The sequence below is a fragment of the Corella eumyota genome, chromosome 1, assembly GCF_963082875.1.
Source record: "Corella eumyota chromosome 1, kaCorEumy4.1, whole genome shotgun sequence".
In the NCBI taxonomy this organism is placed as follows: Eukaryota; Metazoa; Chordata; class Ascidiacea; order Phlebobranchia; family Corellidae; genus Corella; species Corella eumyota.
Window position 1 is genome coordinate 7539390 of NC_137490.1, and position 12243 is coordinate 7551632.

The 12243-nt window shown below is 30.0% G+C and overlaps 2 protein-coding genes across 2 annotated transcripts; both read right to left on the minus strand.

Annotated features, from left to right (window-relative positions):
* Positions 1–133: 133 nt before the first annotated feature.
* LOC145764157 (phosducin-like protein 3) lies at positions 134–2160 on the minus strand. Its single transcript, XM_082575752.1, has 6 exons — positions 2032–2160; positions 1680–1788; positions 1455–1536; positions 1087–1230; positions 754–962; positions 134–635 (listed from the first exon to the last, which is right to left on the minus strand). The coding sequence occupies exons 1-6, from the start codon at positions 2035–2037 to the stop codon at positions 496–498; spliced, it is 690 nt and encodes a 229-aa protein (XP_082431878.1). The 5' UTR covers positions 2038–2160; the 3' UTR covers positions 134–495.
* Positions 2161–2321: 161 nt separating this feature from the next.
* Positions 2322–3250, minus strand: LOC145764156 (cyclin-C-like). The gene has a single exon (XM_082575751.1). The coding sequence runs from the start codon at positions 3210–3212 to the stop codon at positions 2352–2354; it is 861 nt and encodes a 286-aa protein (XP_082431877.1). The 5' UTR covers positions 3213–3250; the 3' UTR covers positions 2322–2351.
* Positions 3251–12243: the final 8993 nt, after the last annotated feature.

Below are 12243 nucleotides of genomic sequence, written 5' to 3' on the forward strand. Positions count from 1 at the left end.
CGCATATGTTCTAAACTAGATGGTTGACTGCATATTTTTACGCTTGGCTACAGCGAAAAAAGAGCTTGGCAAATATTCAAGGCAATCATTTTATTGACAAATTTCGACGTTCACATACCAACAACATAAACAAATACATAACATTTAAAAAATTCTGCTTGAAAAGCATTCTGTGATTTGTAAACTTGTTAAACTGCAGAACAGTAAAAAAATTGAAGTAGATATACTGTATAAATAGGTTTATTTAAAAAGAAGTGATTTTAAGTAGCTTAAAACGATAATTTACTTGATTTTGATTTAATTATAAAATTTAAATTGCACACTTAAATGGTGTAAAATTTTAAATAAGAAAAGAAATAGCCACAAAATGTAAATGCAAGTTTTCAAAAATAAAATATGAGTTAACTCAGATTAACACTCAAGTACTACTTAAAATTCGACTTAAGTTTTTGATTGGTGTATAAGTTGTGCAACCATTTGTGTTTACATTTGAGGTTAATAATCTTCGTCTGAAAAATCATCTTTTTGGGTTGAGGCCCGAATTGATGATGTCATAACGTCATGAACTTTAGGCGTGGGGTCATCTTCGAGGTCACTTACAACTGCCCCGACTTTATGTAGTCTCCATTCAAGAGCTAAAAATAAGTCAGGGGTTAGTTAAATGTAAGGGGTCAGTCTGGTAAAAGTCTTTAAATTTTCTTGTTTATTATTTAAACTTATGTTTGCTGGTTTATTATTCAAATAATGCCCTACCTTCTATTTTGAGGTTCATTCCCCCAAATTCAATAGGTCCGATCCATTGTTGTTTTAATTCACCATCTTTGTAGATAAAAATGGTCGGCACATTTTTGTCAGGAAAATTTGGAATACAAGTGGTTGATATACTTTTAAGGAATTTAACTGTCGGGAACTTGGCAGCAAGACGCACCAGAAATTGATTAATTAAACTGCATAATGGAACACTAAAACACAAGAAAAATACAGTTAGGCAGAGAAAAACATACAAAAAAATTTTTGGTTATTAAAAAATTTTTCATGTGGCAATTTCATAAAAATACTTTTTATGACATAAATTAATTTATTTACCCTTGTTTATACAAATGAAGAATAACCCAAATTCCTTCTCCAGCTTTGTTTACTTCCTGAACATAATCGATAGCTGATATTTCCCTGACATCGCCATATTTTGACTTCATTTGCAGAGCCTTCATCTCTGCTATTCTTTTTTGTCTAACAAAAAATCAAATAGTAACTCGATGTTAAATTACAAAATTATTTTTAATGTCTTAAAATTATGTTATGCAATCTTGAAAAAAATAATTCTTTTTCAACCCACCCAGGACATATTTTTTAATTACCATAAAAACTTAAAAAAGATCTTTCAAATTTGTTGAGTAGTTGATTACATAAATTATTTGTGATTTTAATTACTAGTAAGTATGTCGATTGGTTACCTGTACATTTCCATAACTTGTTGATCTTCTTCGTCTTCGAATTCATCTAATTCATCTAACGTCATATCTTCATAATTATTTCCTTAAAGAATAAATCGAAAATAAATACCACTGAAGGAAGCACAACAATTACACATAACTGTCTTTTGAGAAATATACAATCACCACAAAAAGCAAAACCCAAGATTCTTTTAATAGAATATTTTTTTAATTCTTATGACCCACCTATTTCAGTTTGGTCAACTTCTTCAACTTGGGGTGGAGGTGGCTCCTTTTTAGGAATAATTCCATGTTTTCTAAGGGCGTCATTCCATTCTGTATCTTCATTTATATCCTAAAAATAAAAGGTTTAATCAATTGTGATTTTATCTTAAAAACCATTTATTAGCAAAACAAATTTTTTTGCCTGAACACTTAAGTAGGCTATATAAAGTTAATTATGGCTAACATGATATTACATTAAATCATTTTTAGTTTAATTTATAATTTTCCAATTGATAATTTCAACTTAATTATTTTTTTACAGACTGCAGACTGTAATTAACATAATTTATTTACTCTATTAAGTAAAACTTACCTGCATTTTAAATAATTTAATCAAAATTTTTTACTTCAACTAAGTTTTGCTCTCACAATTTTTAAATCCTACTATTTCTAAAATGACAAAAATAGAAAAAAATGTTACTTAAAGGGATGTAGTAAGAGAAGTGACACCTTTAAAGTGTAAATATTACAACAAAAAGACATAAAAAAGGCAATAACAGCTGCAGCAGTTTAAAGAAAAGGAAAAAATGAATTCACACATTTAAACAAAACATTTAACTTTTAGTGATAATAAAATTTTTCTTTGAAATACAATTATAAAGAAAAATATAAAAATTTTGGAAGTGTGATGAGTTATTTTCCAGACATTGGCTGATTGCTTCCAGATTGATCTATTTTATCATCTCTCTGGGGAGCAACTACAGCACGAGGCATTTTCTTCAACAACGCACCCATTTCACTTTTTTCTTCAAACACTTTCCACAATTCGTAGAGTTTTAAAATCATTGCAGTTATTTCGATTATTTTGTCCAAATCCACATTGAGCTCAGCAAACCATTGCTTTACTTTATGGTTACTTTCAAGGTTTTGTACAACACATGCCATGTGTAGACAGGCTAAAGCTATTTGAAAAGGTGGGAAAAGGAGTACAACATCGGTTCGATAACAATCATTTACAATTCTCCATGCCACCCTTAGTAAATCTTCCTCCCAACCTAAATCTGTGACATATTGGAGTAAAGGTCTATATGGATGAAACACCACCAGACAACAATCCATCATTTCGAGTAAAAAAAATTCACATTCCCAAACATGGCCAATGCGATAACCAAAATCATTCGGAAAGGCGTAAGAAAATTTTGATTTAACGACATTTGTTGCAGCTGCTATTAATCGGGAATTTGAAATTGGCCCGAATTCATCAACCTTGGCAGCCAGCAATATACTTGTAGGGGCAAGTAATAAAGGATCACAACTTTTAAGGGAATGTTTTGAGTAAAATCTTTTAAAATAAACAGTGGCAGTGGCAATGACTTGTTGCCTCACTTTGAGTTGTTCGCCAATAGCTTGTATAACATTAGCAAAAAACATCATGATTTTTTGATACTCGATTAGGCTTAGTTGCTGTAAATCCACACTTCGCTCACGAACTAAAAACTCCTCGGTCAATAACCACTGTTTAAAATGAGAGCTTTGCCAAAAACTACCAGCCATAGTTTAATATAGAAGTTTAATTTATGTTTAATAAATATAAAATCTGATAATTGAATATAAATTATATTATTTTATAATATTAACAGGCAGACAGAAACAGGTTACAACTAAAAAACATAACTAACTGACAGACTGACAACTGACCAACTATTGACAAATGTGGTTAAAAATTTAGGAATACCTATTTTTGGTCATAACGAACACAATAATATTCAATAAATGACTATAAGCAGACCAGATACTTGTTTGTTAATTTGACTGTTTAATGCCAATTCAATACCTTCAGCACGTTTTAGATTAAAAGCTTATTTGGGCATCTATTATGTTTAACATTGCTTAAGGTAAACACAGATTAACATTGAGGATAAACGTATAAAGTAACAGTCAACTTTTTAACCACTTTCTACTTTTAAGAAAGTTGGGGTATCACCCAAAATAAAAACAAACATTTACAATTCCTTATTTGACAAATTTCATCATACTGCTACTTTCGTTACAACGAAAACCAAAATAGGGCTTATGCATATTAGGTGACCAAAACTTAAACTCCCGACGCTTATAAATATTCAACCTAGGCACTAGTACATATTTTAATTTAGTGGTACTAGAGTGTGCCATTTATATAGCTTTAATAGTTGCACGAAGTTTGCTAAGCTAACGAAGGGGTTAGCCGCAGTTAGCCTAAGCAAAAGTCCCCAGCAGCATTGTGTGCACATTGCTAAATTCTGAACACAAACAAACCTTAGTTCATTTGTGAATGTACACGTCTAAAGATAGGTTTTGAGTAGCCATTTTAGTATGGAAACGCAAAATATTAGTTTGACGCAAAAAACAAGTGTGTAAGGCGCATCAAACAGACCAAGCTTTAAAATCGAAACAAGAATTTCCTACTCTAGAGAAAAATACTAGGATATACTATCGGAGAAAAGTGCGGATTTCCGCAAACAAAACTTGGGGAAATGGCGGTGATAAAGTGAAACAAAGTCGATATAACCTGCAAATTAAGACTTGCGGACATAGACCTGTATGAAAGACTCGAAAAGGTTTCAGAAATAAAAAATGTACGATTGTATAAACGGGACAAACTGGCGGTTACAATGAAATGGATATTAAACCCCTTTTTTTAAATAACCTAATTAATTTTTTTTTAGAAAGAAATTATAGTCTAGTGTTAAGAAAAAAAACAAAACCGACATAAAAGGGCTTTGAAAAATTTTAATAAGGTTTAAGAATGAATAATTCAGAAAAATTCAATACTGATTTATATCACGTTGGACGGAAGCAAATTATATGTATCGTGTTTTGGAAAAATAAACATGTAAGTTCAGGTACTGTTAAGAAACAGGACACAATAAACAAATAGAACAAGAAACACAGAAACGAGTTAAGTGATTCCATATGCTCACCGCACACGCCTTTTAGCAACAAACATGGTTCGTGCTTTAAGCTTGTACGTTTGCCAAAAAACAAAGCAAGTTTCTAGTTCTAGTTAATTATAAAAAGTCTAGTTAAGGGGTGTTGAATTACTTTTAAAACTGAGGACTTAATCTTGTAAATAAGCCAGTAATATTATTTAAATGAATAAATCAATGATAAAAAGTAATAAATGAATAAAAGTAATATCATTTAAATATATAACTTAAAAGTTAAGAAATTGAAAGTTTACAAAGTTGTACAGATTACCAATTACAAGTAATATCATCAGATTAATTTAATCTTTAGAAATAATGTTTTCTCGGAAACCATTTCGTTAAAATTATTTGTGAATATAACATCGATGATGTTACCCGTCTAAAACTTTTAGATTAACGTTTTACCAATGACGTCATGAAAAAATAAAAGACTTTTTGCAAAGGTAAGTGTAAGGGATAACTGTCAATTGATTAATTAATTAGGATTTTTTTTATTAAACTTTTCTATATTTTTTTATTAATTTTCGTAGATTTTGACATAGAAGTTAAATGGATCAAGTGTGACATCACAGATCGTAGTAGTCTTATGTCAGCCTTACAAGAATATCACGCGGTCTTACATATGGTCAGTGTCATTAAATACAAGGATCTAATTCCTCGTCAAAATTATGGAAAGTAAATGTTGGGGGTAGGCATTGTAACTTCATAAGTGATGTTAATTTGTATATTGGATAAACAACATAGATTTTTTGTTCTTGAACTTAAATGGTGAATTACTGCAGGCCGATGTTTAATACATTTTGACGTCATATAGGAACAATAAACATGCTGGAAGTCTCTACACGAGCTCTATCGAGACTTTCGGACCAAATCGAGACATAAAACCACTAGTGGGCGGTCGTGAAGACAGTATTTACTCTTACTGTTCTGTGACGTCATTTGGGGCACAAAAAAGGAAGCGGAGGAGCTTGTACTGGAGTGGAACAAAAAACAGATGGGAAATTGACATGTGACGTATCTTTTTATGCGTTTGGTCTATACTATTGACTTCATAATACTTTGTAGAAACTGGTCACGTGTGCACTTAGAGGTTCTAACATTTATGGCGAAGATGACAAGGTCACCAAATCGATTCTATTGGATCATCTTGCGACTAAAGTGATAGAGTTTCCGATTCCACCAGAGGCGCTACAAACTAGAATGTACGTTGGAAACGTGGCTTGGTGTATGCAGGTAAACAAAATTCAGTTGTTCACTGCTTTGACTTTGAATAAGTGTCAAAAAGGTCTCAGGTTCGAGTACCACCACAGCTTACTAAAAGATATGGTTTTTAAGTTTATTAAAAAATTTGTAATTATTCAAATTTTTGATTTGTTTTTGACTAAACTACCTTATATTAATAAAAACCATTTTATTAAATGAATAGCTAAACCACAACAAGATTTTTTTTTTAAACTCTCTTATTGAATGCTCGCTTTAATTTTCTTAAAGAATTTGACCTTAGCCTTCAGTAAAAGTCGTTTTTGTAATTTTCAGTTTCCTTGGAATATATATTCGGTAAAAAAGTTATTTTCAAGTAACAATTTTTTTGAATAGTAGTTTTACCTACAAAAAGACATAAGATATTTCTTATACCCTGATCCTCATTTAGAAAAAGTTCAGAGGTTTTCAAAAAAAAAGAGATATTCTTTTTCTTTAGAAAAAATAACCAATATTTGTATGAATATTTCTTTGGTTATAAGGGTTGGAATAACGCAACTCGAGACTGGGTTGGGGTAACTGCTGTTACTTTATGTTTAGGTCGTGAAGTGGACCTTTCTAAGGGTAAATACATGAATAAAAAAGTTGAATCAATGCAAGTAAATAAATATTTTATGAATAACATTTTTAATAAAACTGTTTTTTTTAATTTTAGCCTAATATCACGCCAAGCACAGCCAAACTGGCCTGCACACGATTTACTGTCTCCAAATAAAAAGTTTGTGAACATTTTGGCTATAAACCAAAGTACAGTTGGCCTAAATCTCCAAATATAATGAGGGAATATGTAAACGGGGTAGTAAATAAAGAAAAAAAATTATATTAGATTTTGTGTTATAAAAAAATAAAGACGAGATGGGAAGTTTTTGGCCGAGGATAAATAATTATTAAAAGTTTTCTGCCAGTTATGACGTTTTTTTGCGTTTTTGTTCTTTTTCTTTAAATAAACTAATAACAAACTAATTTAGTTGATTTGTAGATGTGAGTCTTACAAGCATTTTGTATTGGAACATGCAGGCAGGAGTCAAGTAGGGGTACCTATGAACACCTATAAAACCTAGCGTGACCATGCCACAAAAATAAAATAAACTATCTTTCTTATTGCCCACTTTCTCAATACTGCACTATGGGATTTAAGAGTAATAAAACAAATGGTAAATTAAAACTTTTTTTATCTTATTTGGAAATATTGTAAATTTATGAAAAATTTGTAAATAATACTGTATGAGGCTTTTTGACAAATTTTTCTTCAGTTTACATGTAGTTGTAACTTACTTTGGATAAATCTGCATAAGCTAACTTTACATTTTATAAACGAATAGTTTTTTGATGTTGATTTAAAATGGATTTGTTATTTATTTGCTGACTCGCTTTGGTGTATTTTGTCTTCCTATTTTAATAATATGTTCCAATGCTTTTAACTATTGTTTAGCAAATTTGCGGTTTATATTTTACAACTCTTTTCACATGGGAATTCTAACTTCGTTTTTCTGGTATTAAATCATGTTTTTTCTTTCCTATTTTTATTTAGGTCAAATGTTCGTTTTAAAAAAACAGATCGGCAATTTCGTTTTCTTAACAGACACCACTTAATATATATACATGGATTTAGATTTAACTTAAATTCAGTGTTTATTTTTAAGAAATTACCCAGAATTTTCTATATCTTGTATCAACCAACAATAACTAAAGACAGTTCGTAATTAAAATTCGTTACACAGTGCAATATCTACAATGCTATTACATATTATTTCATTCTTATAAAAATGATCACAGAAGTATTTTTTAAATTTGCATTTCGTTAAAGGAATTACTTGTACTTTTAGGACAACATTTTTTTTTAAATAAAAATGAACATTTCCAAGAAGAGAGTTAGGGTAAGCTGGGATAAATAGAAAATGTCTTATTGTTGGTAAAATAACGTTTTTGGTAAAAAATTATATTCCTTTAAAGAGATTTTGGTTAAATAACAACAAGTCGTCACAATTAAAGGTAAAAGAGGTTATAACTTAGAAAATTTTAAAGTAATGTTTAGTTTTTCAATAAAAAATAATTAATATGTTTGTTTTCTAAAAGGATTTTTTTTACAATTTTTGTGCTTCATTTATTTTTCTTTGTAGTTTTTACATACTTTTGTAAATAACATAAAGTGATAGTAGTATTTTAATGCGATTAAATTTCACCCATTATAAACACTTTTTTTATATAGAGAATTTGCCTCAAAAAATTGTAAAAATTTACCATTAAAACAAATAGAAAACAAAACAATATTTTTTTATTTTTTTTAACTAAAAATACTTTAAAAAATATTTTTTCAAATAAATGTAAAAAAGGTTACTACTGTTATTATATATTTAATCTTTAATTGTATGTCTTTAAACAATTTGGTAAAACATAAGTGAGTACAAAAAATGCCATTACTGGTTTAAACTTTTTCGTAAACAAAATAATGGATTTTTTCCTTTTTAAGTAAGAATTCCTGTAAAGTATTAACCCATTTCTTACAGTCATTAATGCGGTTATCAAAGTCTTTACCTAATGTAGAATTTTGATATATTTCTAGTGCTCTTTGCATGTTTTGTATCGCAATTTCGGGTTGTTGTAGTTTCAGGTTAGTTAGTCCCATCCAAGTAAAGCATTCTGCAGAAAACTTGTTTTTTATTAATATGTTTCTTTCGTGCCTTAAACATTTTATTAAAGCTTGAAAATTCTGTATAGCTTCTTTCCATTTATTTAACTCATAATTCGAGAGTCCTATCCAAAGGTAACAGTCAAAAGTGTCAGTGTTTGTAATGTCTACATTTTGTTGCAATTTAAGTGATTGATTTAAATCCTGTAAAGCGTTTTCATATTGAGTAAGTTTATATTTACATACGCCGAGTGAATAAAAGAAACAACCAGCAATACAGTTGTTTTTTGCATTTTTTGGCGCTTGAAGATAAAAATTTAAAGAAATGTTCGAGTGCATAATTGCTTCCTTAAACTGACCTAAATTACGTTTACAGCCCGCTGTAAAATGATGGTACATAGCTATGTCTTCACTTACAGTTAACCCATAGTTTTGTTGTTGTAATTCGAAAAAGGTTTGTAAATCAAGTAAAGCTTTTGTAAATTGCTGAAGTCGGTACCTAGTTATTCCAATCCATAAGCTATCATTAGCTTTAACGTCTCCTACTACATCTAGTATCGCGGATATACCCTTTCGTCTCGCCAATGAGGTTTTAAAATAAACTAGGGCCATATTGTATTGAGCTAAATTAAACAAGGATTTGCCAAGTGAATAATTTAAATTCGCTTTTTCAATTGTTTTTTCCTTTGTTATTTGTTCTCTTATATCAAGCGCTGATAAAAAATCATTTATTGCTCCTTGGTATTGTTTTAGTTTGTGTTTGGCCAACCCAATTCCATATTTCATTGTAGCAAACAAATCATGCTGAAAGTCCGATTTTATTTTTACTTTTTGATAGAATAAAATTGCACTATTGTAGTCGCAAATTGCTTCTTCATAGTGACCTAGTTCATGTTTGCTGTAGGCTATAAAATATAGGCAGATTAAAATACTGGAGAATTTTTGTTCCTCAGATGGCATCTGTTGACATAGTTTAATGGACGTTTGGAAATGTGTTATGGCTTCGTTCCATTCATTAAGGTGTAATTTGGCTTTCGCTAACCAGAAAAAGCGGATCCCCGTTACCTCATCGTTCGGATACAACATTTTGGGCAATGTGATTTCAAAAAAAACTATTTTGTTCAAATTTGTGACATTTTTCGTTTTAAAAATGCAAAATTCTAGAAAAAAGTGTTTCATATTTATGTTTTCATATAATGCATTATTATTTTCTATACTCAGCAACCTTGATGGTGAGTTTTTTAAAAACGAAATGTGTTCCGCATCCTTTTGATCGTTAACTCTAAATACACAAAATCCTAAAAAGTATTTTAGTAAGTCAATATCTTTGTAGTGGTAACTTGGAAATGTTGAAATTGCCATCAAGTATTTTTTGGGGCTGTATTTTAGCGGCAAATCAGTAATGCTTTGATATTGCCTAAGTAGATTATATACTCCTGGAATTAGAAAAATGTTGGGCCGAATTTTGTTTTTTAATTCAAACAAGTTACTTAGTAAAGCTTCAAGGATAAGAAAAAACTCAGTAAGGCTTTTTAACCCAATCATATCAATAACTTCAATAAACATGTCAGTGTGTTGTATTATATCATTTTGTGATTCTTTTGCCATGTAAACTCTTAATCTAGCTTCGCATGCGATTTTTAACCAATCATTGAAGTTTATTTTTTCATTTGATAATAATGTGTTCACGATGTAGAAGCCGCAAGGTTTTAGAATGCCGTGTACTTTTCCTAATAGCGAAATAAAAATTGTGTAATTTCTGTAAATAATTTTTTTAACGTTGATCTTGCTTACAGAATGGATGATCCAAAATTGGTTTTTAATTATAAATTGGCGCATTAGGGCGTTTAGTTGCTTTTTCATGGATTGTTGGAAGTGTTTATTTGTAAATGTTACCAATTTACATAAAACAGACTTTACATAATCGTAGTAAGTTTCAATATCACCTCCCACATAGCACACGGTGGTTAACATATCGGATAAATGGTAGTCGTTCTTAAGATCAACATCGGTTCCTATAAAACTTGTCATTACCGAAATAGGTTGTATTAATTCAAGAATAAAAGGGTTGTTAACAGTTGTAAACTGTCTTCCAAGCGGAAATTTGCAGGCTTGTGGCACCATGCCGTCAAATGATATTCCAACCGTCGTGAACGAATCGTAATAGTGAAAGCCAGAGGGACCATTCAGACCTGGGATCTGCATTCTTGACAAATTAGTTTCCCCAAGATTAATCAAAACCACTTGAAAAATAACTGTAAACCATCTAAAATATTCTCTTATATTTTCATAATTTGGTAAGCCTATGATGTTGTCTTCAAGAACTATTATATGTTCAAAATCAGAATAAGGGGTAATTTCTTTGCGTACAATAGAGCCCATTCCTATTAAAGCATATTGACAAGGAAGTTGTCCCATAACAGTCTCACAGTATTTTCCTAAAAAACTCATGATTTCTATGTACTTTACCCATATCATATGTTGCAAGTTATACATTAATTGTATTTTTTTTCTTTTTTCCAAATAAAATTCTTCTTCAGAAATGTCATCGGGCAGAACAGGTATTATTTTTAATGCTTCGTTAACTTCATATCTCATTACTTTAAAACGGTATGATATAGCAGCTGTAGCAACCAATAGCTCAGTTTCTTTATTTGTTGCAAATGACAATTGCAGCAGATATTTACAGAATTTGCGAAGATCTTTTTGAACTTCATTCACGTTTTCAGGATTTCTTACAATGGCAGCATTTAACAATGCTGCACATCGAATTAAGCTTATTTTATCAGGGCTTTTTTTCCAATATATCAATCCAAGTTTGTGAAACCATTTTGCTGTTTCTTTAGGGCATTTTTCTCTACCATTTTTATAGCAAAGGTCTTTAATATTTTTAACTATGTTTGCTTCAGTCGACATTCTTAAACATTAAAACTCAAATCTACGATTTACATAGGTAAAAATTAAAAAAAATGTCCTGAAAATTACCTAGTATATAAGCCCAACTTATTTTTTATAGTTACATTACAAACTTAATAGCTGTAGCTTAACTTCAGTCAGACCAGTGATTGTGATATCACTTCCCTTAACTTCCCTATTCATATTCTATAAAAGACAAATTTTTCCTTAAGGCATTTAACAATAAGTCATTTTGCTTATAATGTAAAAAATCAATTTCTATTGCTTAATATATACTAGAAATATATTCTTGTCGTTGCTATAACAAAATACATTTTTTCGCTATCTTTTGCTAATTGTATTCTCCAGATTATAATATCATATAAAAATAATGGTCAATTTAGATTTATTATTTAAAATTCGTATCAAATAATATGTTAGAAGCTTTAAAAATGTTTTAATCCCTGAATTTGATTTAAAAAGGAGTTCATATTTTCGAAATAAAATGTGTACCGTCGGCTTAATTTTCTGTGCGGATCTATTTTTGGCAAAATCGTATGCGTTATAAAGCCATTCATAAGGGTAGATGGTGGTTTTTAATAAACTGGTTTATAAGCAGGCCAGATTACTTTACATGTATCGTTTACATGTAGTTTTATAATTTAGTTTTATTAACTAAAAAAGCACCGATCGATTTATTTTACCTTAAAGGTATTGCGAGACTTTCATTACACTTATTAGCTTCTTCATATACTTGGGCCAATTAAATTCACCAATAAGTTGACATTCAAAAATAAACATAAAATTCTTCTTTTCTGGACAATCGTAGTTCTTG